This window comes from Thamnophis elegans, chromosome 1 (genome assembly GCF_009769535.1).
Source record: "Thamnophis elegans isolate rThaEle1 chromosome 1, rThaEle1.pri, whole genome shotgun sequence".
Taxonomy (NCBI): Eukaryota; Metazoa; Chordata; class Lepidosauria; order Squamata; family Colubridae; genus Thamnophis; species Thamnophis elegans.
Window position 1 is genome coordinate 8,171,124 of NC_045541.1, and position 27,955 is coordinate 8,199,078.

At 43.1% G+C, this 27,955-nt stretch overlaps 2 protein-coding genes across 5 annotated transcripts in view; one reads left to right on the forward strand and one right to left on the reverse strand.

The window, feature by feature from the left end:
* Positions 1–11,193, forward strand: part of FLACC1 (flagellum associated containing coiled-coil domains 1) — a 39,616-nt gene extending 28,423 nt beyond the window's left edge. Inside the window, exons 14-16 of the mRNA XM_032234925.1 lie at positions 4,280–4,369; positions 9,598–9,707; positions 10,540–11,193. Coding sequence (XP_032090816.1) covers positions 4,280–4,369; positions 9,598–9,707; positions 10,540–10,618 — 279 coding nt within the window. The 3' untranslated portion in view covers positions 10,619–11,193. The remainder of the gene's footprint in view (positions 1–4,279; positions 4,370–9,597; positions 9,708–10,539) is intronic.
* LOC116503720 (CASP8 and FADD-like apoptosis regulator) overlaps positions 1,487–27,955 on the reverse strand; it is a 69,129-nt gene continuing 42,660 nt past the window's right edge. For all 4 annotated transcript variants that reach the window (XM_032210326.1, XM_032210309.1, XM_032210317.1 and 1 more), the window contains exons 5-12: positions 26,170–26,252; positions 24,361–24,385; positions 22,247–22,321; positions 19,118–19,203; positions 16,791–16,902; positions 14,046–14,571; positions 12,986–13,197; positions 1,487–1,693 (exon numbers count right to left, since the gene is read on the reverse strand). In XM_032210326.1, the coding sequence (XP_032066217.1) occupies positions 13,020–13,197; positions 14,046–14,571; positions 16,791–16,902; positions 19,118–19,203; positions 22,247–22,321; positions 24,361–24,385; positions 26,170–26,252 (1,085 nt within the window). In that variant the 3' untranslated portion in view covers positions 1,487–1,693; positions 12,986–13,019. The remainder of the gene's footprint in view (positions 1,694–12,985; positions 13,198–14,045; positions 14,572–16,790; positions 16,903–19,117; positions 19,204–22,246; positions 22,322–24,360; positions 24,386–26,169; positions 26,253–27,955) is intronic.

Sequence of the window (27,955 nt, forward strand, 5' to 3'; positions counted from 1 at the left end):
TATACCAACACTTGAACATCGCCACTGAAATGCTGGAGGAGAACACAACAAACTTTAGATGAGGAAGAAGAGCCTGCGACAATCCAAAGAACAAATGAATATTGCATGAGGAAAATCCAAAGAACGAATGAGTGTTTTCCATTGATATAGAAAAGATGGGAACATGATGTGGATACATGGGAGAGGGCACTTTCCGCTGTGCCTCTTGGCCCAACCACTGTTAGTCTTGAGCAGTGGTGGGTTTCAAAAATTGTTCGAACCTACTCTGTGGGTGTGGCCTCCTTTGTGGGGAGTGGCTTGCTGCCCATGTGACCGGATGGGAGTGGCTTGCCGCCCATGTTACCAGATATGAAGATGCCGACGACACTTGTCAGAACCACCTTCAATTACCTCACCCACAGCACTGGCATGCATAAGAATATGATGTAAACTTGTTTCTTAAAAGGCATCTTTGGTTTGCATTAAAACAACTTCAACACACGCAATGTTCTGATTGCACCACCAACGCAGTAGTCATCCTTACCTTTCACAGAGGCACTGAGTTTTATAAATATGAGCATGATAGTGTAGAATAATCATATCCAAGGACCAGTGGTGGGTTTCCAAAAATTTTGGAACCTCTTCTATAGGTGTGGCCTGCTTTCCGGGTCCACTGGTGGAACCTCTTCTAACCGGTTCGGTAGATTTGATGAACCGGTTCTACCGAATAGGTGCGAACTGGTAGGAACCCACCTCTGGTCTTGAGGGATAAGAGCTGATGCAGTTTCTGGTTATGAATTACTGTACTGTAGTCATTTTCTGTTGCCCACTCCAATTCTCCTGGAGAAAAACTAAGCCTTGTTCAGGCTCCTCCTTTTTAAACCAAGGTTATGTGAGAGAGACGACTGTCAGTACACAGTACACACCTACCGCCATACACCTCCCAACGGCCGATAAGATCCCACAGGGTGGGCCTCCTTCGGATACCGTCAGCCGGACAGTGTCGGCTGGCGGGCTCCCGGAGGAGAGCCTTCTCTGTGGCTGCTCCAACCCTGTGGGATCAGCTACCCCCAGACCTCAGTCCGGACCTCACCCACTCTCACGGCCTTCAGGAAAGCCGTTAAAACCTGGCTGTTCCGGCAGGCCTAGGGCTGTTGACCTTAGTGTTAAGGTCCAGCCCCGATTAGAACGTATGTGTGTTGTGAATTTTAAACTGTTTCTTTACTTCTTTTGATTTTCTTTTTTCTTCTTTTGTTGTAAGTCGCCTGGAGTCCTCCGGGATTGGGCGGCCTATAAATTTAATGAATGAATGAATGAATGAATTTACCTGTAACCCTAATAATAATGGTCATGTTAACAACAATGGTGATATTAACTGTAAAAATGAAATGGAAAGCCAATTCTTTATTACCCTCTTACCATATTAACTGAGGTTTTGGCCAGAGAATAAGCAATCCTGTCTCCTTTCGAGGAGACAATTAAAACATCAGTCATGCGATTTAAAATCAGTTTTATTAGAAATAAAGCAGAACTTTCTTTTAGCTTGGGTAGCCAAATGTCCAAACAATCTCAATGACAGAAAATAAGGCGATTTATTGCTGGTGAAAATCCAGTGTCCCCCATGTGAGTCTCCCGTAGTATCCAAAGTGCAGGTTGGACACAGATCCAGATGAACAGGATTCAAAGTGCAAAAAACGTTAAGACGGAATGGAGCCTATGGGAATGAAGTTTCAATAAAAATGATAAATCTCCGATACGAAAAAAACAAGAGTTAAAAATAATTAGACACATTCAAAATACCGAAGATTATGCAGATTATTTTTGTTTGCTGGTTTTGTGTTGATTCCTAATAACTGCCTGGTTAAGTCCCTGCAGTTTTCTTGGCAGGCTTGGGGGTTTTTTTTTGGAAATAATTTGCCACTGTCTCTTTTGTAAAGCTGAGAGTGAATGTCTGGCCCAAGGTTAAAACCAGTTGGTTTTCTGCTTCAAGATGAGGCTAGAACTCATGTAGTAGATTAGCATATGTTAAAACAGAATTAGCTGAATGTGGGAACAGTGCCGATTTATAAAACCCTAGTAAGGCCACACCTGGAATACTGCAACCATTTTTTGATCACCATAGTACAAAAAAGATGTTGAGGCTTTGGAAAAAGTTCAGAGAAGAGCAACCTGGATGATCAAAGTTCTGGAGACTAAACCATATGAAGAACGGCTGTAGGTTTTGGGTCTGGCTAATCTAAAGAAAAGAATTAGGGGCGACATGATAAGCAGCATTCCAGTATTTGAAGGGCTGCCACAAAGAAGAGGGAGTAAAATTATTCTCCAAAGCACCAGAGGGCAGGACAAGAAAATGGTTGGAAACTAACCAAAGAGAGAAGCAACGTGGAATTAAGGAGAAACTTCGTAACAGTGAGGACAATTAACCAGTGGAACAACTTGCTTCCAGAAATCGTGAGTGCTCCATCACTGGAGGTTTTTAAGGAGACGCTACAGTCATTTGTCTGAAATGGTATAGGTTCTCCTGCTTGAGCAGGTGGATGGACTAGAAGACCTCCAAGTTCCCTTCTAGCTCTATTCTATTCTAGATGGAGGCCAAGAGACTCCATTTCACCTCTAAGAGGAGGGATTTTTCCACCCAGCTTAATTCTTCAGCTGTCTGGTCCAGATTAACTGATCTCTGCAATTGCAGCCTTCAAGTTCCTGTCTGGATCATATTCAGCAGCTTCCATTAAGTCTCTTGTTTTGTTCCAAGACAAAACCTTTTTTTTCCTAGTAAGGTTGGGGCCGAGGTGAACAAATCTAGATTGTATTAATCCATTCTTGGGAATCAATTTAATCTTCAAGAAGCTAAATGAATGAGGGAGAGCAAAGGGCTGCCATGCCTTGTGTAAGTAAATGTGGGTGTTTAACAAAGAGACAAAAAGGGGGAAGTTACAGGACAGAGGAGGCAGGGAACTTCTAATCTGTCTCACATGTAATCTGCATTTATATAATCACCCTATCTTCCTCTCCCTTTTCTCTGCCTCTCCCTCCGATTTAAATCTTACATCAGTCTAGCCACTTTGTGCATACAATGAAGTTAAAGCGTATAGTTCATGAACGCGTATGCCTTTCAGTAAAAGTTGTCAATCAGAAAAAAAATCCTGTGCCTAGATCTTTCATGAAATGGTTTATTGGTGGGTTAGGAAAAAGTAAAGGAGAGTAAACATAATTTTATCGAAGAGAAAACTACTCTTAGGTATTTTAAATGTGAGCGAAAGAGCTAAAATGTGATTGCTAGCATAAAATCGAAAGACTTTCCATTTACGTAGATACATAGGAAGTCCACGGCGAAGTCGAAAGCGCGCCCACTAAAGCACATCAACAAATGCGCGTCGACAAAAGCGCGCCATCAAAAACAACGCGAAAACAACGGTAACGTTAACAGCCCTAACCCTAACCCTAACCTAAAAACCCTAATCGTGCTTTTGTAGGCGCGGTTTTGTCGGCACGCTTTTGACTTCGCCGTTTTGTCACGGCGGTTTTGTCGGCGCGCATTTGTCGGGTCACGAAAATGAATTACCCAAACTGTAAGATGATGGTACCAAGCTCTAAATGAAAAGCTTGTCCGTGATACATGAACAGTAGTAGAACAAGACAATTTGGAAGACAATTATTTATGAGATAAAACAGAGGAATAAACCCTAACTCTTAAGGTGTAGTGAAGGGTGTAGTTGATCTTCACCAAAGCTCTGATAAACATGATTTTTTTAAAAAAAGGTCCACCTGTTGAGATAGGCAGCTATAGAATTAAAATAAATTTTAAAAAATCCATCAAAAAATTAGTAAGGAACTTGAGGTCTACCCAATTCTTGTTTCAGATGAATAAGACTCTATCCTATAAGTTTTATTTCATTGAATAGGTAATTTGAGTTTTCGGCTCCATCAGCTCCAAAGAGCTAGCAGCAAGAGCTTGTGAGAACTGTAGTTCAAACAAAACAGTAAATTGCCTAAAATCTTGCTTGAGTTAAAAGAAAGGGAACTATTGCTGGGTAATTTGGTGGGGATTATAATGCTGACTAAATCTCAATATAATTTAAAAATCATTATAACTTTTTGGATGAGATATTGTGAAATTTAGAGCATTGTTAATTGCTCCCAAAGAGTAACCCTATCCTATGCACAATATTGTCCAGAAAGGTAAATCTCTAATAAGTGTGCTTTATTTTACTTAAAATCGTACATTTTTATGGAATAACTGTGGAAATGTGATGCAAATGCTTGAAATTATTATTTTTTAAATGTTTTTATCCAATAAAAGACATTGGAGAATGAAATAAATGAGAAGAACGAAACTCTTCATGCCATTGCTTCAACCCTTCACAAAACAGAGTTGGAACTTCAGAAGGAGGTGAGATCTGTGATGTGATTCCCCTTTTGTATTGGTATTGGTATTGTATTATTTGTATGCCGCCCTTCTCCGGGAGGACTCAGGGCGGCGAACAATTCAAAGGGGAAAAAAAGGGGGAACATAAAAGACAAAATACAAATAATAAAAGTAGGCAACAGTCGCACAACCATACATGTCGAGAGGGGAGGGAACTCATCACCCCCAGGCCTGCCAGCAAAGCCAGGTTTTGAAGGCTTTTCGGAAGGCCTGGAGAGAGGCGAGGGTCCGAATCCCTGCGGGGAGTTCATTCCAGAGGGCCGGAGCTGCCACAGAGAAGGCCCTCCCCCGGGTAATAGCCAGGTGGCATTGGCTGGTAGATGGCACCCGGAGGAGGCCAACCCTGTGAGATCTAATGGGTCTGTGGGAGATAATTGGCAGCAGGCAGTCTCTCAAGTACCCAGGTCCAATACCATGAAGGGCTTTATAAGTTACGACTAGCACCTTGAAGCGTATCCGGAGACTGATCGGTAACCAGTGCAGCTCGCGGAGGATAGGTGTAACGTGGGTGTACTGAGGTGCACCCACAAACGTTTTGTCAAACGTTACTTTTTACTTGCTGGTGGTAGGTGATTATTATTATTTTTTTTAAAAGATACTCCTGCCTTTCCTTTTAATAATGCCCCAAATAGCTCAGAATACGGTAATTCTACATCTTTATGTAGCCAGTAACATTGGTTTAGGTTTAGGTTTATTATATTTATATGCCGCCCTTCTCCCAAGGACTCAGGGCGGCGTACAACATTAAAAGAAACACATAATACGAAAGTTAAAAAAAAAACAAATAGAATATCCCAAACCCAATTAAAATTGACAATGACATTTTTTTTAAAAAAAAATAGAATTAAAATTAACAGTGATCAATTATTTATTTTGTTTTGTTCAGGCCAGGCTGGCTTGCTGGAAAAGACAACTTTTTAGGGCGTGTCGGAAGGACCGGAGGTCGGGGATTATAAGAAGCTCCGGGGGCAGCTCATTCCAGAGGGAAGGCGCTCCCACAGAGAAGGCTCTCCCCCTGGGGGTCGCTAGCCGACACTGTCTGGCCGACGGCACCCTGAGGAGGCCAACTCTGTGGGATCGCACTGGACGATGGGAGGCTACCGGTGGCAGTAGCATTGGCTCCTTCCCAGTGACTGAGATCCAAATTTTGTCCCTCTGAAATTCCAGAGATTTATTCTTGAGGAGGACAGCAAGCCCCTTGTTCCTCCACCTGCCTTGGGCAGGGGTGAATCTCCTCCCTTTTTGACAGCAATGCTCTTCCTCAAAGGCCAGAGGCATAACCCTCCAATCGTCCTTGCTCAATGCTAGCAGCTTTTCTTTACCTCTGCGAGAGACAGCTTTCACCCGCATCAATATTCAATGTGTATCTTTTTAAAAAAATTCCAATAAATCCTGAGGCCTTTGGTGAAGAGAACTGCTATATCTGGTTGTGCAACAACAAAGTTAGGTCCCAAGTTCAGCTACTGCTACATGGATTCTCCTGAAATGGGCATCAATCATATTTTTTTTTCTTTTCCCTATCAAACCAAACAGAAATAAACTTTGACCTGGCATCTCAGAGACTGTTTTTTTGCTCTGATAATGTGCCATTCTCTAAATATTACATCGCTCAAATCTGCTCTATTTAATGGTTGCTGTTAACTGCTTCCAATTGCCTCTGGTTTTCTTTGTATCCTACTGCTACAGCCATCATTGGTAGCCTCCCGTGGAACCTTCCTTCTGCAGCTTTCTTTTACTTTTACTGGATTACTGTAACGCGCTCTACATGGGGCTGCCCTTGAAGAGCGTTCGAAGACTTCAGTTAGTCCAGAATGCAGCCGCGCGAGCGATTGTGGGTGCACCTAGGTGCACCCACGTTACACCTATCCTCCGCAAGCTGCACTGGCTGCCTATTGGTCTCCGGACACGCTTCAAGGTGCTAGTCGTTACTTTTAAAGCCCTACATGGCATCGGACCTGGGTACCTGAGAGACCGCCTCCTGCCAATTACCTCCCAAAGACCGATTCGATTGCACAGACTAGGCCTTCTCCGGATTCCATCCGCCAGCCAATGCCGGCTGGCGACCCCCCGGGGGAGGGCCTTCTCTATTGCAGCTCCGGCCCTCTGGAACGACCTCCCCGTTGAGATCCGGACCCTTACTACCGTCCCGGCCTTCCGTAAAGCTACTAAGTCCTGGCTGTTCCGGCAGGCCTGGGGCTGTTGAAGTATCCAGCCCCACTTTAATTGTGAATGTTGTTGTATTTTAAATTTTGTATTGTCTTATTTATCCCCCTTCCCTTTTTATTGTAAGCTGCCCGGAGTCCTTCGGGAGTGGGCGGCATACAAAACTAATAAACTAAACTAACTAAACTAAACTACTTGCTTAACATTCTGTCCCCCAAACAAGGCAGAGGCAAGAGATTGTGCAAATCACTGAGCCAATGCGTTAATTCTTTGTAAACAATGCAAACAAAGCTTTGTTTAAGAAGGAGAGACAAAACATAAGGTGAGAGCAGGACATCACAATATAAGATAATCTTAGTTAGCTAAATAACATATAGTGAGAGCAAAAACTGTAAGATTGATCTTTATTGAACAGAGCAAAATTTGTTGATTGTCCAATCATACCAGAATATGCACTATAACAAACACCTGATTATTATTCTGAGAACTATTAAATGAACAGATGCTGACATTGAATCTGAAAAAAAGAATGCATACTATATACAGAGCATTAAAAAAATGGCAGGATTAGTAGAGATGGCAGCTGGAATTAAAACTGGAGATAGAAAATTAAAGTGCCAACACTTTGTAGCCAAAAAAAATAAGCTCATTGGGAAATAAAAATAATTAAAGTCTAGGTAGTTAAATACCAACAAAGATAAGATCAACCAGCAGTGATGCTGTAGTTTTAAGCTAGTGATTTTGTGGAAGTCAGTTAAAATTCCATCCTTTCTTGCGTAGTGATCAAGCAAATTGACTTCCTCTAAAAAGAAATGGCCATAAGGTGCCTAATTTTAAGATAAACATTCTCTAGTTATCTATTTATCTATTAACTATTTATCTATAACTATTAATCTAGTTATCTATTAACTATCTATTTATTTATTTATTTATTTATTTATTTATTTATTTTATTAACTTGTATGCTGCCCACTCTTGGAAGACTCAGGGCAGCTTACAAATAAAAAGGGAAAGGGGAATATAAAAATAAAAATCAACAGTTAAAAATTCAACAACATTCATAACACAAGATGGGGCTGGATAATTCAACAGCCCCAGGCCTGCCGGAACAGCCAGGTCTTGGTCGCTTTGCGGAAGGCCGGAAGGGTAGTGAGAGACCGGATCTCAACGGGGAGATCGTTCCATAGGGCCGGAGCAGCAACAGAGAAGGCCCTCCCCCGGGGGGTCGCCAGCCGACATTGGCCAGCAGATGGAATCCGGAGGAGGCCTAGTCTGTGCGATCTAATAGGCCTCAGGGAGGTAATTGGCAGGAGGCAGTCTCTCAGGTAGCCAGGTCCGATACCATGTAGGGCTTTAAAAGTAATGACTAGTACCTTGAAATGTGTCCGGAGACCAATGGGAAGCCAGTGCAGCTCGTGGAGGATAGGTGTAACGTGGGTGTACCTAGGTGCACCCACAATCGCTCGCGTAGCTGCATTCTGGACTAGCTGAAGTCTTCGAACACTCTTCAGGGGCAGCCCCATGTAGAGTGCATCACAGTAATCCAGTCTTGAGGTGATGAGGGCGTGAGTGACCATCCGAAGGGCCTCCCGGTCCAGATAGGGTCGCAACTGGCGCACCAGGTGAACCTGGGCAAAGGCCCCCCTGGTCACAGTCGACAAATGATGTTCTAATGTCAGCTGCGGATCCAGGAGGACTCCCAAATTGCGAACCCTCTTTGAGGGGCATATAATTTCACCCCCCAGGCTAAGAGATGGAATAGCTTTACCATCCTTGGGAGGGAGCATCAATAGCCACTCAGTCTTGTCGGGATTGAGTGCAAGCTTGTTCGCTCCCATCCAGACCCTGACAGTCTCCAGGCACTGGCACATCACTTCTACCGCTTCACTGAGTTGGCAAGGGGCGGACAGATACAATTGTGTATCGTCCGCATGTTGATGATATTTAATCCCGTGCCGGCATATGATCTCACCCAGCGGCTTCATGTAGATGTTAAATAGGAGGGGGGACAGGACCGAACCCTGCGGCACGCCATAATTGAGGGGCCTAGGGGTCGATCTCTGCCCTCCGACCAACACCGACTGCGACCTGTCTGAGAGGTAGGAGGAGAACCACCAAAGAACGGTGCCTCCCACTCCCACCTCCCGCAACCGTCGCAGAAGGGTACCATGGTCGATGGTATCAAAGGCCGCTGAGAGGTCAAGAAGCACTAGGATAGAGGAGTGACCCCTATCCCTGGCTCGCCAGAGATCATCTATCAGCGCGACCAAAGCAGTTTCCGTGCTGTAACCAGGCCTGAACCGGACTGAAAGGAATCCAGATAATCGGTTTCATCCAAGGACCGCCGGAGTTGAAAGGCCACCACTTTCTCAACAACCTTCCCTACAAAGGGGAGGTTGGAGACTGGACAATAGTTACTCAAAATGGCTGGATCCAGAGAAGGCTTCTTCAGGAGGGGTCTCACCACCGCATCCTTTAGAAGGTGCGGGAAGGATCCCTCCCAGAGAGAGGTGTTAACTATCGTCTGGATCCAGCCGCGTGTCACCCCCCTGCTGGTCGAGACCAGCCAGGAGGGGCACGGGTCCAGTATACAGGTGGAGGCACTCACCGCTCCCATGGCCTTGTCCACTTCCTCAGGAGCGACAAGTTGAAACTCGCTCCATAAAATCCGCTCAAGACCTTCCCCCGGTACCTCGGCTGGTACCGTGCAATTGGAGTCCAGATCTGTCCGAATCCGAGCGACTTTATCCGTTAGAAACTGAACAAATTCCTCAGCTCTACCCTGTAAAGGGTCGTCCGCATCCCTCCCTTTCAAGAGGGAGCGGGTTATTCTAAACAGGGCGGCTGGGCGGGATTCAGCGGATGCAATAAGGTCACAGCCGACAAATGATGTACTAATTTAAAGAGTACTCAGATATCAGTGCTCTTCCAACGATAGCAAAAAAATAAATAAAAAAAATTCATTGAAGATAGAAATGTATATGTTACTTCCCATTTTTCCAAACACCAGTTTATTTTCTCCACTACAGAAAAACAAAATAGCAGAAATGGAGAAAACTATCTTACAAAAAACATCATCTGCTGAAGACAAATATCGAATTAATATAGCTTCTTTGACAGAAGAAAACAACATTTTGAGGTGGGGGAAAAAATCTAATAAAATCCAAAACAGTAAGTCTTTTGCAAAGGTTTAAGTGATTATTTGCCAAATTCGCCCTTCTGGAAACATTTTTAGCTTAGGAGTGACAAGGGCAAAGATGTAGGGAGGCATGGAGAGATATCCCGGATATCTTAATGACTGTGAAGCTGAATGTCTAAACTTCTTGGAAATATTTGCCATTAAAATAAACATTTAAAATGACTGTCCATGAGTTAACAGCACACCCATATACACAGATTGTCAAATGTAAATCCGATTGTTTCAAGATTACTCTCCGGTTAATGACTCCAAGGATCATAGCCATATTTGAGAGCTTGGAAAAAGCTGCACTCAAATTATGCTTTTAGATTTTTCTTCTATAATACAACTGTTCCTATAACTTCCCAGCATTTTTATCTAATCAGAGTCCCCAAACCAACTTTTTTTAAAAATAGTCAGGCTCAAATGTGCCTTTGTAACATGCTGGATCGTATACAAAAGAGCCTTTAACTCTTCATTGTAGATAATCAAGCAAAATCCAATTTGAATTTATAAATTGAATTTGTAATTTATGCGTGTGCTAAACAGAACATTTGATACATGCAGTTGTTTTAGCACAGAATTTCAACCAGCTTCTTATAAACTACTTTCACTTGATTGTGCAATGAATGACCCAGCAAATCGGGGGGGGGGGGGGAATTGGGGGGGGGATGTCACTCCCCAATCCTATCTGCGATTGAGGGAAATGGTTTTCAACATTATTCTATAGGCTCTCTAAGTCTCCCTGTACAAAGACAGGGGGAAAAAAACTTTGCTTTTTTTTCTTCCTCAGGCGTAAGCTTCTTGAGAAGAATGAAGAGGTTTTTAATGAACGGGCCCAAAAAAATAATATATATGGACTGTTTGATTAGAACTATGCATGAAGAATTGGCTCATGGGAGATTGGGCGAAGCTATTTCTTCAGAACATCAGGCTGAACCTGGAACACCAGAAGTGTCAAAAGATTCCTTGCGTATATGTATCGTTATGTTTTTCACTTTATTCTTATCAGCTGCTGTCTCATAATTTGGTGCTGTATTTTCTTTCCCTCACTAGCTTGTAAATAGAATAAACGTTTCCTGGCCAGATGGTGGACATGTTATAACATACATTCTATAAAAAGGGCACTTCCTGGTCCTGTAGGTTTTAAACCATCGTTAAATGACTAGACAAAGTGAAACATAAACTGGTAGTTTAGACTTTGGTAGTCTAAATGTCTATGGAGATTCTCAGTCACCCAAGGACCCGGTTGTCCCAAAGGTGCTTTTTCAAGAGGCAACTGGACTTTCCGATTTTTCTTTGAAGACGTTTCGCTTCTGCAGTTATTATTATTTTTTAATGAACTGGTAGGATGTAGAACCACCTATCTAGAACAGTTCTCATAAAGGTTATCACCTTTAAAGCCCTACATGGCCTAGGACCTGGGTATCTACGAGACCGTCTTCTGCCACATACCTCCCTCAGACCAATAAGATCGCACAGGATGGGCCTTCTCCGGGTACCTTCGGCAGGACAATGCTGGCTGGCGACGCCTAGGAGTAGGGCCTTCTCTGTTGCCGCTCTGGCCCTATGGAATGAGCTGCCCCCGGAGATTCGGGCCCTACCCACTCTCATGGCCTTTCGCAAAGCCATTAAAACCTGGCTTTTCCGGTAGGCCTGGGGCTGTTGACCCCTTGATCGTGGTCCAGCCCCGTCTGATTGGGTGTCTGTTGTGTTCCTTTTTAACTTGTTGTGTCCCGTTGTTTTAATAATTCTTTTTAATTCTTTTTTTCATTCTGTAAGCCGCCCGGAGTCCTCCAGGATTGGGCGGCATAGAAATTCAATGAATGAATGATGTTTGGCCACTGTTGCACAGTGTACTTAAAACACTGAAGCGATCTTCAATTAAAATAAGAGCTGAATTTTAGAGATTTATAACACTTCAGATCTGAAGTGAAAAGCCACTGTTGGTGCTTCCGTAACCCATATGTTCATGGAATTGTATACCTATTGGGCACACCCAGGAAAGTGTCTTTAAGGCATGCATCTGGCCGTAAACTTGTTTTAATCACCAATTTGGCTCTAAATCTAAAATGCTGCACATCCCTACTTCATTCCTGGAATGTGACTCTACATATGAGATTCTGCCTATTTTCTAGAGGATATATAGAAGCGTGGCACGACATAACCGCGAACGTCAAAAGCGCGCCGACAACACCGCGGCGCTAAAACCGCGATGTCAAAAGTGCGCCGACAACAGCGCGCCGACAGAAGCGCGATTTAACTTAAGGTAAGGTTTAGCGTTAGGTTTAGGTTTAGGGTTATTTTTAGGGTTATGTTACAGCGCGCTTCTGTCGGCGCGCTGTTGTCGCGCGGTTTTGTCACCGCGCTTTAGTCACACGCGCTTTAGTCTACCGCGGTTTTGTGGTGGAACCATATAGAAGAACTTGCTTTCAAAATATATAGCAAACCAAGACTTCTGCTACTTCTTTCCTGACACAATTTTTAATTGGCGTGAGATTGGCCTATTTATATTTATCCATTATTTCTTTGTTGAAGTCTTATCTCTAAAACACTGCATTGTAATTTATCATGTCGCTTTATTTCCCTCTGCTCACTGTAATGCAAGTGTTCCGATGTTCAATGTACAACTGTATATTTACAATTTACAATGTACAGTCCATACCTGTTGTGGATTAGAGGAAACATTTTCGCATTGAAAGGGGGGAAACAGAACTACCAGGTTCTGTCCTTTTATATAGATTTTGTTCTGGATTTCATTAACTTCTTGGAGAGAGTTGGAACTTAGGCAAGATCTGCAATCAAGGCTTCTGCAAACTGCATCTTCTCTGCCTCCACAAGCATTAAATAAATATAGCAGAGTATCCACTGTAGTTAATAGCTGAAAGACATATTAATTTATCTATTGTGGTAGTATTAAAAAAGATCTCATTGTGTTTAATCCACAAAGGTTGCTCCTGGGATTGGAGATAGATCCCTGAGCAACAATAATTCTGCAGTCTATTCCTTCCCAATGAAGCAAACCTAGTTAGATCATATCTGATATCCTTCAGCTGTAGAAAAGAAGGCTTGCTTAAGAAATGTGCTGATCATACAAATCATTTTTGACATATGAAATGAGCGGCAGATGGGGAAAGTGCATGTTTCTTCATCTTAAATATCAAATGGAACAGAATTCCTGCTCAAAACACAACAAAAAATGAATGAAAACAAGAGAGAAGAGTTCTTTTTGAACTCACCACTCTTTTCTCCCTCTGTCCCCAGCAATCTAAATTATTGCATGTCTGAACTCTGCTCTGATGGCACCAAAGGTTCGTTAGGCACAGGGAAGATCAATTTTTTCCTGAGAGTATAAGCTGGTTGGGGCATCTGTTTCCTTTCGCACTGAGCATCCGCCCGTTTGCTCACTTCTTCATTGACTGCTGTAAGAATGGATAATATATCTTCACCTCTAAAGAGAAGAAAATGAACATCAACAAAATATCAATCGTTCGCAAATCAGGAAGTCATTTGACTTTTCACTTAACAATCGCATCACTTAGTGACAAGACTTACTTCCCTTTATATTATCACTGGACTATAAACTAACATAATTGCAAATCAGAAAAGCATGACATCAACTGCATGTTTAGGCTTAGAGACAAAATTATTTAGCATGTTGGAAATTTCTTAGGGCCCCAGCTTGTCTGCAATCAAGAATAGCAATAGCAATAGCAGTTAGACTTATATACCGCTTCATAGGCTTTCAGCCCTCTCTAAGCAGTTTACAGAGTCAGCATATTGCCCCCAACAACAATCCGGGTCCTCATTTTACCCACCTTGGAAGGATGGAAGGCTGAGTCAACCTTGAGCCGGTGAGATTTGAACAGCCGAACTGCAGAACTGCAGTCAGCTGAAGTAGCCTGTAGTGCTGCATTTAACCATTTATGCATTTATCTCCCCTCTGCCTATTCAGCACAAAGATTACCAGAGCCAGGATGGCGTCGTGGCTAAGATGTTGGAGAAGACCAGGAGACCCAGGATGAGGGCTACTGTAGCTTCTTGGACTAGTCACATTCTCCCAGCTCACTCTCCCTCACAGGATTAGGATGGAAGGGAAATCACTAACTCAAGACAAGCCTGTGCTATCAGGATTTTGAGCTGGTGCATGAAAAGCCTATGAAACGATGGTTGAAAATTGTGTGGAAAGTCCATTTGGAATGGGCTAAGTGGCCTCCTAACAGCTTACGAATCTATACTTGGTAGTTCATTCAGAACAGTGACATTAAAGAGAAGACTTCCATGTAACGTGAATCCTACCTTGGCACCAGGAGCTGCAACTTACTGCAAAGAGCCTGAATGTACCAAGTCCCTTCATGTACATGCCGGAAAGAGAGATATCCATCCACAGTGGCCATGCCAAGCAGGAAATCTGCTTCATCTGGAATAGTTGAGGTCAGCTGTTGGGAAGACACATATCCTGAACTTTGGGCATCTGGTTCAAATGAGACAGCATAGTCGGAGTCTTCTTGGAGATAGACTGGTTGCTGTATCTTTTCACCTTGACAGGCCTGGATGAAGAAGAGCTTGGGTTTCTGAGCCAACAATGGGCAGTTGTTGGCTTTGAAGTATGATGTGATGGTACGGATTGGAATCAGACGTTCATCTGTCCCAAAAATTTCCCCAGATTTTCCATGAGATAGAATACAGCACACCAGACAGTCACTGTCTTTCCAATTCCCGAAAGACTGCCAAAACCTCAAGATTTCTTTAATTTCTGTAGAAGTCTTGTCGTCATACTTTTTCACTTGGAATCCAAGCCAGGTAAACACACGTTTCAGCTCCACTGTTACAAAGAAAGAAGGCAAAGCGTTTAATACAAAACAATGTCAGTGGCTGGGCCATTTCATGGATCTAAGTTACACAGAAATGATACGGCAACAATTTCTATTTCTGCATTTTTAGTGGGGGGAAAGGCCACAAAATGGTCTCTCTTTTTTCGATAATCTACTAGGCTTATAAACTGTGAGACTACCCTTACCTGTTTACTTCTTCTAAACATTCTATAAATGCAGAAACTGAATAATGTTCTGTTTTGGAACTTAACAAGAGAGCCTATTGCCCCATTTCAATAGGCTGATAGAATTTGCAAAGGCGTTTTGGAATTGCAAACACGAGCTCAGTCCCTTACAGCTCCGATCTTTCTTCATTGAATAGGAAGGACTTAAAAAAGTAGGCAGCCATGTGAAAAAATATACAAACTAAATGTAGCAATAGCAATAGTTAGACTTATATACCGCTTCATAGGGCTTTCAGCCCTCTCTAAGCGGTTTACAGAGTCAGCATATTGCCCCCAACAACAATCCGGGTCCTCATTTTACCCACCTCGGAAGGATGGAAGGCTGAGTCAACCTTGAGCCGGTGAGATTTGAACAGCCGAACTGCTGAACTGCAGTCAGCTGAAGTAGCCTGCAGTGCTGCATTTAACCACTGCGCCACCTCGGCTCTTATGTCATCTAATGGCTATGGTCCTCCCTTAATCACTACAGTAGACATCTTGTTTTTGCTCAACATTAGGAGTAGAAATAATTTTACACAGGTAATCTTCACTTATCAATCATTCAAAGTTATAGCAGTGCTGAACAAGAAGATTTACAATTGGTCCTCGAAGTTGTGGCCATTGCAGCATCCCTATGGTCATGTGATTAGGATTTGACAACTTGGCAACCAATGCACATTTGTGATGGTCTCAATGTCCCTCAGTCATATAAGTGACATTTGTATGCATCAAAGCCGGGAAGACATCACAAATTGCAGTCACATGACATTGTGTTTAATGACCTGTGATGATTTGCTTAACGACCGCAGCTGGAACTAACAAACTTTGCAAATCAGGAAGTCATTTGACTTTTCACTTAGCAATCACATCACTTAGTGACAGAGTTGCTGGGTCGCAATTACGGTTGGTGAGTCAGGATTATCTGTGCTATTTTATGAGGAAGTTGATGGGAAAAGAATTGACACTCCCATTTCCATAAGATTAAGGGAAGCTGCAGTGTGAATGCTCCAATCCATGAAAACCGCAACTTATTTCCATTTGCACATGTCAGTTCTACTTATTTTCATTAAGCTAATTATCTCTTAGTGATAAAATCCCGTGACCCGTCAAAACCGCGCCCAACTAAGCCGCGCCTGATTAAACCGTGTCGCTGACGTCATCAACAGGGCGACAACAGCCAGCGCGGAGAAAGAAGGGCGCTTTAAATAGCGCTTTGAAAGCAAGCCGATTCAACTTAAGGTAAGGGTTAGGTTTAGGGTTAGCTTTAGGGTTAGGTTTAGGGTTAGGTTTTAGGGTTAGGTTAAGGGTTAGGGTTAGGTTTAGGGTTAGGTTAAGGGTTAGGTTAAGGGTTAGGTTAAGGGTTAGGATTAGGGTTAGGTTTAGGGTTAGGTTAAGGGTTAGGTTTTAGGGTTAGGTTAAGGGTTAGGGTTAGCTTTAGGGTTAGCTTTAGGGTTAGGTTAAGGGTTAGGTTAAGGGTTAGGATTAGGGTTAGGTTTAGGGTTAGGTTAAGGGTTAGGGTTAGGGTTAGGTTTAGCTTTAGGGTTAGGGTTAGGTTAAGGGTTAGGGTTAGGTTAAGGGTTAGGGTTAGGTTAAGGGTTAAGATTAGGTTTAGGGTTAGGTTTAGGATTAGGTTTAGGGGGGTTAGGTTTAGGTTTGGGGGTTAATTTTAGGTTTAGGGTTTACAGTGTGCTTCTGTCTCCGCGCTGTTGTCGCCCTGTTGATGACATCAGCGACGCGGTTTAGTCGGGCGCGGTTTTGTGGTGGAACCATAAAATCCTAGCCTGCCACCTTCTGTGGAATAAAATGAGATAAAAAAAATCTGGACACAGGCCACAACAATAACTAAAAACGTTTACCTGAAACCACACAAAAGGTACACATTAGTAATCATTTGCTGTTTTGTAATGGGAAAGCACTTTATAGAAAGATATGGAAGCAAGGTTTTTTTTTTGTTTTTGTTTTTAAAGACGGATATCTCAATATAAGCACTCATTTAAGCCACTTACTGGCATCTTTGTCCGATCCTTTCCTTTTTCTGAGAAAACCTTCAAAATTGACATTGTTAATAATAAGACAATATCCTCTGCACTGCCCATCCATTTTATACTGAGATAACATCTGCAGAATGAAAGACAGGAAAAGAGTATCAGACTTTGGTTTGTAAGATCTTAATAGCGATAGCAATAGCAGTTAGACTTATATACCGCTTCATAGGGCTTTCAGCCCTCTCTAAGCGGTTTACAGAGTCAGCATATTGCCCCCCAACAACAATCCGGGTCCTCATTTTACCCACCTCGGAAGGATGGAAGGCTGAGTCAACCCTGAGCCGGTGAGATTAGAACCCCTGAACTGCAGATAACAGTCAGCTGAAGTGGCCTGCAGTACTGCACCCTAACCACTGCGCCATCTTGGCTCATAATTAATATATTAGCATTACCAAAAGCGATTGTGGAGGGCAGAGGGGATAGCTTTGGAGGATAGGAGGGACAGCCTCTTAGTAAGGAAAAACTGAGCAGCTTTAACCTGTATCCATTCCAGGAAACTAATGTGAGAAAACCTCAAACAGGTCTCTCCCTAATTTGGCCAAAGATAAAGGGAGGGAGGGAGGGAGGAAGGAAGAACATTCAGATATGCAAGGTTCTGTTACTATAGCTGTTCCAATGAAAAGAGTTTAAGATTTATATGGCATTGCTTTCTTGGTCTAAAATACCTTATAGAACATCAATGAAATTCAGTTGTTTTGCAACAGTGTCTGGAATCCTAGCAAAATATTCTTTGATTGAGATTCAATCTGCTCTATTCATTGCTCAATTGCTAGAAAACCAACTAGGATTTAACAGCAATCCTGCTAAGTCACACCAAAGGTCTTTCTCGTCCAGTAGATCTTAATATGGGTGACTTTCAATTGTCTGCTCTATCAAATTCCAAGTTTTGCACTCGAATATTTGTCACAGACATCTGGTGCACAAAATTCGTTGCCTTTAAAACCAACATCACTATTACAACCTGCAAGTTGGACGTTATTTTGTGTGTGAAGAACCATCCGAGAGTCATCCGGATCAGTTCTGTAATGAATCTAACTTCCTTTGATTGCTTTTAGAAATGAGACCTGAGCTGAAAAAAAACAGCTATAGCTACACTGGTGTCAGGTCCTCACAGATGAAGCAAACGAACAAAATTGCAATGAATTGTCAACTTGAGGAATACAGACATTTAAAAGGACATTATTTTTTCCAAGAGTGTAAACTTTACTGAATAAATCCACATTGGCACAGAAGAAGCAAAACATGGGCTTCCCATGGAAAGGCATGCATAGCTCATTCCCCGTTTCCTCATGGGCCACCCACAGTCCATTATGCCCACCAATCACTTCTATTCACTTTGTTATGAGAACCAGACAACCACACTCTGCCATCTGTTCTGGGGAGGGGGCAGCAATGTCTCATGGGAACTGATCAGTGGTGGGTTTCAAAATGTTTTAGAACCTCTTCTGTAGGTGTGGTCTGCTTTGTGGGAGTGGCTTACCAGCCATGTGACTGGGTGGGAGTGGCTTGCCAGCCATGTGACCGAATGGGAGTGGCTTGCCGGCCATGTGACCGGGTGGGCGTGGCCAACTTGTAAAATCCGATGAAACTTACTTAACAACGCTCTTGCTTAGCAACCAAAATGTTGGCTCAGGAACTCCGGCATTTGAAGCACCAAGTCTTAAAGCTGTCAAGTTACAAGACCTTTGCACCCCTAACCCTTTAGAAAAAACCCCCAGGGGTGTTCAAACTTGACAACTTTAAGACTTTAAGATTTAGATAGGACTCTTAGAGGCGGGCGGGGCAATTGGTGAGCCAGCCAATTAGTGAGTGGTGGGCGGGGCAAGCGGGGTGCGGACGGGCAGGGAGAGGGAGCTGGAACCAGTTCTAAACAGTAGATTTGTGGAACCTCTTCTATAGAAGAGGTTAGAACTGGCAGGAACCCACCCCTGGAACCGATACTGCTTGGCGGCCATTCCCCACACCACAATCCATCACCACTGTATTGTCTATCAAGCTGCAAGCAAAGAGGAATATAGGTAAACGTTTGAGTCAATCTTGACCTAGAAAGTCTGTGGAGGTTGCATTACAATTCTCATAAACCCCAGGCGATTAGATTTGCTTGTGGGTCTAATGAGAATTGAAGTTCAATAGCATCTGAAGGGCTCATGTCCACCATGTTGTAAAAGGACTTTTAAAAGTTAAGAATTGGCCAAGATAAAACATACTAAACAGCTAGATCTGAGCTAGATTCCAATTCATATACTGATTGATTGGGATACTCGAGAAGCAATTCAGAAGATACAAACCATGGCTTCAGCATTCGTATCATTCTCTCTGGCAGTTTGTGGTAACTTCTGTCCCAAGGAACAAGGCGAAGGCACTGCGTTGACATCTTAAAAAATTACGAAGAAATAAGAAGACTTAAAAGATTTATCTTATCTTAATCATTTGAGAGTAGAATACTGCAGACAATGGAGGTAGTCCTTGAGTTGTGATCTGCCTTGCTGAATTTCTCCTTGACTTTGCTTGTTAGAGAGCCGAGGTGGCACAATGGTTAGAGTGCTGTACTGCAGGCTACTTCAGCTGACTGTTATCTGCAGTTCGGCTGTTCAAATCTCACCGGCTCAGGGTTGACTCAGCCTTCCATCCTTCCGAGGTGGGTGAAATGAGGACCCAGACTGTGGGGGCGATATGCTGACTCTGTAAACCGCTTAGAGAGGGCTGAAAGCCCTATGAAGCGGTATATAAGTCTAACTGCTATTGCTATTGTTGAAAGCTAGCAGAGAAGGTTTGTAAGGATGATTATGTGACCACAAGATTCTGCAACCCGTCGTAAGTGCAAGCTACTTGCTAAGCATTCAAATTTTGTTTATGGGACTGCATTGGTGCTGCAGCGGCTAGAACTTCCAGGACTAGCTGGTGCAGGTAGTCCTTGATGTACGACCAGGCACTTAGCAACTGTTTGAAGTTATAAAAGACCTTCCCCCCCCAAAGCTACTTACAAACAGTTTTGAAGTCATGGCTGCTGCAGCACAACCAGAGTCATTCGCTTATCTTTTTCCCAAGCGACACCCCCAGGTCTTGGGCCTGTCTCCCCCCCTCCCCTTTATCCTTCCTCCCTATCTCCCACTTATCTTTGAGGATATAGAGTCAGGACCTCACATTGGGGAACGAGGATAAACCACTCTGCCTCAGTGTCCCTGGGCCATGCAGCTGTGTGCCGGAAGGGATCATGTTATTTCAGCATTTGCCACAGCACTTTTCACAACACGGACAGCACTAGGAAAGTACAGCAGCTCACATTTGTTGGTGGGCTGCACAACCACATCACCTAAGCAATCGCTTTTTCAGTGTGGCCACACAAGGAGTTGTGACCACACTTGAAACGATGGCTGCTTCTGGGACACAACTGCACAGACCAGGGATGTCTTCCCTCCCTTCCTGTGATCTTCTCTGGAGATCCTCAATCATCTGGCTTCTTTTGTATCCGTCCATGGAGTGACTCCATGCTGGAATGCCCTTTTACTCCCCCTCCCTCTCTCCTTTAGCTGGCAATTGTCACCTCAAGGCTGGATTATTGCAATGCGCTCTACATGGGGCTACCCTTGAAAAGCGTTTGGAGACTACAGTTAGTCCAGAATGCAGCCGCAAGAGCGATATTGGGTGTACCGAGGTACACCCATGTTACACCTGTCCTCTGCGAGCTGCACTGGCTACCAATTAGTTTCCGGACGCAATTCAAGATGTTGGTCATTACCTTTCAAGCCCTACATGGCTTAGGACCAGCGTATCTGCGAGACTGCCTACTGCCACATACCTCCCAACGGCCGATAAGATCCCACAGGGTGGGCCTCCTTCGGATGCCGTCAGCCAAACAGTGCCGGCTGGTGGGCCCCTGGAGGAGAGCCTTCTCTGTGGCTGCTCCAACCCTTTGGAATCAGCTACCCGCCCAGAGGTCCGGATCTTGCCCACTCTCACGGCCTTCAGGAAGGCTGTTAAAACCTGGCTGTTCCGGCAGGCCTGGTGCTGTTGACCTTATTGAAAGATCCAGCCCCGACTAGAACGAATGTGTGTTGTGAATTTTAATTTTTTTATTTTATTTTCCTTTTTTCTTTCGCTTTGTAAGCCGCCCAGAGTCCTGCGGGATTGGGCGGCCTATAAATTTAATAAATAATAATAATAAATAATAATAATAATAACAATTCTATCACATTAACGGATATAAGAATTCTGCTACCTTTCATGATTTTTGGCAGTTCCCAAAAGCATGAAATAAAAATAAAATGTTCACACTACATTATTATTTGCATTCAAAAATAGATCACAAAACTATTAAAACAAGTACTTTTAAGTAAACAAAAAGGGTCAGAGTATACTGAAGTATCTTTTGAGAAAAAGCACACAAGTAATTGGATGTCTTCTGGATCAAAGCCTGGATCAGAGGTGAGTTCCTACCAGTTCGCACCTATTCGGTAGAACCGGTTCGTCAAATCTACCAAACCGGTTAGAAGAGGTTCCACCAGTGGACCCGGAAAGCAGGCCACACCTACAGAAGAGGTTCCAAAAATTTTTGAAACCCACCACTGGTCCTTGGATATGATTATTCTACACTATCATGCTCATATTTATAAAACTCAGTCCCTCTATGAAAGGTAAGGATGACTACTGCGTTTGTGGTGCAATCAGAACGTTGCGTGTGTTGAAGTTGTTTCAACGCAAACCAAAGATGCCCTTTAAAAAACAAGTTTACATCCTATTCTTATGCAGGCCAGTGAGGTAATTTAAGGGGGTTCTGATAAGTGTCGTCGGCATCTTCATATCTGGTCACATGGGCGGCAAGCCACTCCCATCCGGTCACATGGTCAGCAAGCCACTCCCACAAAGGAGGCTACACCCACAGAGTAGGTTCGAACAATTTTTGAAACCCACCACTGGCCTGGATCAAAGTGTCCCCCATCAGTTCTAATTAGCATCATCCAGAGTTGTTATGTGATCATCTTATCTCGCCATAAAAGAATCAGATAGACTTCTAAAAGAATAGGGGAAAAAAATCATAAAAATACTGCCGTAACGTCAGCCTGTGGGTGTAACATATAATAACTATGTTTGGATAAAGATGCCAGGCAAGTGAACCCACCTCACATCTCACTCTAAGAAAAAGGTTCTTTGAAACATTAAAAACAGGGCACCTCCTCACTTCTTTCTACTCCCGGATTCCATGACAAGAATCTTAAGGCTCTCTGTATTTCCACGCTTTCTGATTTCTTCTCTGTCCAGATTGAGAAGGACCCTGGATGTTTCTGTATTCTACTGTGGTGAAATATTGAAGTACTTCTAGTTTCATTCAATGCCAATTCAGAGCACCTGGCACCTGTTTTATTTTAAAACTAGCGTTAAACAAAAAACAGGGCGTCATATAAAATTTCTAAACAAACCTTGATTTGCAGGTAAAGAATAAAAATTTCCAGTATGCTCTTGTAGACTCCCAAGCTTTTCATCGCAAAGGGATTCTAAGAAGAAAAGGAAAATTCATATATTACTTGACTTAGGAGCTGTGCACACAGCTTTATATAAGATAGCATATTTTTCAGAGTATAAGACGGATATTCCCCCCCTCCTAAGAGCATGGAAATGTTGGTGCGTCTTATACACCGAATACAGCCATTTTTGGCCTCCCGAAGCCCCGCCTCTGCATCCCATTTTTGTGTAACATGGGCTGTTTTTTGCAAAAACAGAAGCATTTTTGCCTTCCCCCATTCCACAGAAACACTCTGCAGGCTTCATCAGGGCTGAGGGAAGGAAAAAATTCCCCCATTTCTGCAAAAAATAGCCCATTTTCCGTACATTTTCCCCCAAAAGGGGGGCATTTCTGCCTTCTCCCAGCCCTACTGAAGCCTGCAGAGTGTTTCTAGGGGTCCAAGGAGGACAAAAAACTTTTTTTTCTTATTTACCTCTTTGAAATCTTGGTGCGTCTTGTACATCCGTGTGTCTTATAGTCCGAAAAATACAGTACTTGGTTTTTTTAATTTAATGTTTTACATTGGCTGATTCAGGCAAAAGGCAGTACATTTGAATGGCAGAATCTGCAATTTCCCAAATTAAATCAATTTCTAGACAATGATTGCAAACATTTATTTCTTTTTTATTCAGTCATTCAATTTCTATTATTGTCCATCTCAATCAATGACTTTGATATAAATCTAACTTACGACTATTTGTTTAGTGAACATTCAAAGTTACAACATGTTGTGGCCCAGCAGGAGTCGTTGGAGCTGCCACCAGACTCCGACAGCGAGGGGCCCTATGAGTTGGCTTTGGAGGATGTGGAGGACCCTGGACAGGGTGCCGACTCCAAGCAGGGCGCAGAGAGGCTGGTTGGCCACAAGGAGCCGCATGAGCCTTGGACCAGTGGGGAGGAGATAAGGGAGTGTGATCCGGATGTCAGCAGTGAGTTGTTCCTGGATGCCTGCCACCGGAGAGCTAATAGGCGTCAGGAACAGTTGTGCAGTTACAGGAGGTAATTACACTCAGCTGGTGGTAATTAGGCTCCTCTCCAGACTATAAAGGGAATGCTTGTGCAAACGCCCCTTTTGCAGAAGTCAACGCATTAACAAATGTTGGAGAACAGCATTGTGAGCCTAGCAGGCTGGATTGCTGCCACGGTTTATCTGTGCTGGATTGCTGCCCAGGCTTGTCTGTGCCGGTTTGCTGCCAAGGACTTGTCTGTCTGTTAATAAATTCCGTAAAGTATATTTGACTCGGAGTGTGTTGGTGTGGGACGAGGGGGGTCAGAACACAACAGCACTGAAAAAAGTGACTTATGACTATTTTTCACAGCTGTTGCAGCATCCCCGTAGTCAGGGGATCAAAATTTGAGCGCTTGGCAACTGGCATGTATTTAGGATAGTTGCACTGTCCCAGGGTCATGTGATCAACATATAACATTCCCAGCCGGATTCCAACAAGCGAAGTCAGTGGGGGGAGCCAGATTTGCTTAACAACGGCATGATTCACTGAAAAACTGCAGTGATTCACTTAACATCTATCTCAAAAAAGATTATAAAATGAGCCAAAACTCACTTAACAACTGCCTTGCTTAGAAACAGAAATTTTGGGCTCAACTGTGCTCATAAATCAACCTGCATTATTAACAACAGCTTATGGTTATTTCCCAAGTCAGATTCCTATTTTCTTTCAATGCCATATCCCAGCCTTTTAATTTCACAGCTGGTATGAGAAAAGAAACATTAAAAGGAACCCCTGGGTCTATTTCCGGTCTGTCCAAGACTTCATGTAGAAAGCAGAACTGAAAGTATTTTGATTGCCACACCCCATTACTCAAACGGCCATTTAGAAGAGACTTCTGACAACTCTACCAGCCTACTGGCAAAAGGAACTGCATTTCTTGTTTACTTGGTGGACCTATGACTCTACATGCCAGGACATGTTACAATGCTTAGGTGAACGGCAAGGCAGTTTGCCAAAAACTTAAATCTAACAGGCAAATGAGAAAACTCAGAATGTTTCAGTACACTGCAAAACTACCTACCGTGATTCTTTGGCAGAACAGGATCCTGCATAGAAAAGAAAATAAGAAAAATTAAAATGAGGTATTTGTTGTCATATCTACTCCGAAGAATGTCATCTTGGAGTTTAGCTTACTCCCGTATAAGCCATTGTAAATTAACATGACTGGGCTTACTTACTATTTACTAGCAAATACCGTATTTTTTGGATTATAAGATGCACCTGTGTATAAGACGCACCAAGATTTCAAAGAGGTAAGTCAGGAAAAAAAGTTTTTGTCCTCCCCGGCCCCCAGGAGTACTCTGCAGGCTTCAGCAGGGCTCGGGGAAGGCCCCCAGCCCTGCTGAAGCCTGCAAAGTGCTTCTAGGGGTGGGAGAAGGCACAAATGCCCCCTTTTTTGCAAAACACAGCCCATTTTTCACAAAAATGGGATGCGGGGCTTCGGGGGCCCGAAAATAGCTGTATTCGGTGTATAAGACACACCAACATTTCTACACTCTTTTAGGGGGGGGGGGAAAGGTGTGTTTTATACTCCGAAAAATACGGTACTCTAGAAGTCTGATCAGGAAAAAGAACAGGATTGGGGACGTTAGGCCTCACGACTTTCTGCAGAATATTTTTTGTTCCATTTCAATTCCATCTCTTTCATCATAATACTAATCTACTTCTATTTCCTCTTGATGCGAATTTCAGTCTATACTTATTAGTTGCAACATTTTAAAAGGAAAAAATGAGCTAGAATATTAAAACTATCAGAAATTTGTAGCTTTTGTTGAACAAAGTAATAGGCATCATCTGCATTTTAAGATACAGAGATGTAACACAGATGTTAACAAAAGACATCTCAGAGGACAGGCAGACAAGAGCAATAGAAGAAAGGAGATATTTGTTCAGGTCAGAATCACCAATCTTAATAAGGATCAAAAGAACCTCTCTAATACATGCTGGAACATAAATACTGACATGCTTTCATGTTCCAGCAAGCAGCATGGCCCCTAGCTAAAAGATAGGGGGGAAAAACACCTCCTTTCCTCTTTGAATTCAGTGTCAAGTAGCTTTTCACTTGCTCAAAATCAAATCCAGACTAATGCTATTTTTATAAAGTTCCCTTCTCACCCCTATTGGTGGTACATGTCTTCCACAATCTCAGGTCCTCTACCAGAGGCCAGGCAGTTTGAGGAATTCGTATTCATATTCGTATTTATTAATTTGTATGCCGCCCTTCTCCGGGAGGACTCAGGGTGGTGAACAATTCAAAGGGGAAAAAAAGGGGAACATAAAAGACAAAATACAAATAATAAAAGTAGACAACAGTCGCACAACCATACATGTCGAAAGGGGAGGGAACTCATCACCCCCAGGCCTGCCGGCAAAGCCAGGTTTTGACGGCTTTTCGGAAGGCCTGGAGAGAGGTGAGGGTCCGAGTCCCTGCGGGGAGTTCATTCCAGAGGGCCGGAGCTACCACAGAGAAGGCCCTCCCCCAGGTAATAGCCAGGTGGAATGTTTGAATGTTTGTTTGAATGTTTAATAAATTTATAGGCCGCCCAATCCCGGAGGACTCCGGGCGGCTTACAACAATACAATTAAAATAGAAGTTAAAAAACACAGAAAAACATAGTAAAAAAGATCACAACATACACCGAATCTAATCGGGGCTGGAACTCAAATCATGAGTTCGACAGCCCGGGGCCTGCTGGAATAGCCAGGTCTTAAGAGCCTTACGGAAGGCCATGAGAGTGGGCCTGACCATTTTTTCGAGGTTTCATCCAGGATGAAAATGTTGAGACAGGCTTCTTTACACAAATGGACCACAATGTTTGCGAAGACATACCTGAAGTGAAATACTTCCAAAAGTTGGTTTATTAAAGGCACCAACAGGAGAGGGAACAGTTTCTTTGATTCCTTGAGGAAGCACTATAAAGCAACAATAAAATGATTGGGGAAGAGCACAACTTTTTTTTAAAAAATCTAAATAAGTACTAAACATTTTTAAGAGTGCTGATTCATCAACTAAAAGTTGAAGGAAGAGTCATATGACAACGAACAAATAAAACGGAACTCTTTAGCACACCTAGTTTTTAAAGTAATCGCACTCCTAATATTAACTCCTAGTCTCAACACACATTTTCTGTTTTTTGGGGGGGAAGTATCTTGTAATCTTCAAACTGCTTCAAAAAGTGGTATTTATGCTAGAATAAATCAGCGCAATAATGGAGGTCCTGACCTAGAATCTCTCCCTTTTGTGGGAAACTCTTTTGGCAATGCCATTTTCTTTCTTTTATTATTGTAGCCATATAACTGAATTGGTAAGTAGAATATTCAGGTTGTTTAACATAACCTCAGGCAAGTCGTTAAAAATAGGGTGTAGTTAGGTTATTATTATTCATGGCCCCGGAAAGATGACAGTAGTCTGAAGACAGCAATTTTTAAAAAAAAACCACAAAGTCTTTGACTTACAATTGCAATTGACTCCAAAATTTCGGCCATAAGTCACAATGGTCGTAACTGCATACAATTTTACAAGCTTTATTGGAGTGGTCATTAAGTGAACCCACTACAGGTATTCCTCAAATTGCAACAGTTCATTTAGTGACCCTTCAAAGTTACAACAGCACTAAAAAAAAAAGATTTATGCTGATTTTTCACACTTATGACCATTGCAGCATCCCCATGGTCATGTGATCAAAATGCAAACGCTTGGCAACTGACTCATATTTATGACAGTCGCGGGGTCCTGTGATCACCCTTTGTGATTCTCTGACAAGCAATGGGGAAACCAGATTCACTTAGCAGCTGTGGTACTAACTTAACAAGTGCAGTGATTCACTTAACTGTGGCAAAAAAAGGTTGTAAAATGGGGGCAAAACTCATTTAACAAATGTCTCAACTTAGCAAATGACCACAAGCTATTGCAAGTGGCAATAAATGCAGGGTGGTTGCCAAGGGCACAAGCTACAATCACTTAGCCATGGTGTGTGTGTGTGTGTGTGTTTGTGTGTGATGTTAGAATTTTGAATTTGGTCACCCTTTTTACAAGTCCATCAAGGTGTTCCAATAATGGCACTTTCCTCTTTTTTTTTTTCCTATATGGGGCTACCCTTGAAAAGCGTTTGGAGACTGCAGCTAGTCCAGTATGCGGCCGCGCGAGTGATATTGGGTGTGCCGAGGTACACCCACGTTACACTTATCCTCCGCGAGCTGCACTGGCTACCAATTGGTCTCCGGACGCAATTCAAGGTGTTGGTCATTACCTTTAAAGCCCTACGTGGCTTAGGGCCAGCATACCTCCGAGACCGCCTACTGCCACATACCTCCCAACGGCCAGTAAGATCCCACAGATTGGGCCTCCTTCGGATGCCGTCAGCCAATGTCGGCTGGCGGGCCCCCGGAGGAGAGCCTTCTCTGTGGCTGCTCCGACTCTTTGGAATCAGCTACCCCCAGAGATCCGGACCTTACCCACTCTCATGGCCTTCAGGAAAGCTGTAAAAACTTGGCTGTTCCGGCAGGCCTGGGGCTGTTGACCTCATGTTGAGGTCCAACCCCGGTTAGAATGAATGTGGTTTTGTGATTTTAAACTGCTTTCTTTTCTTTTCTTTTTCTTCTTTTGTAAGCCGCCC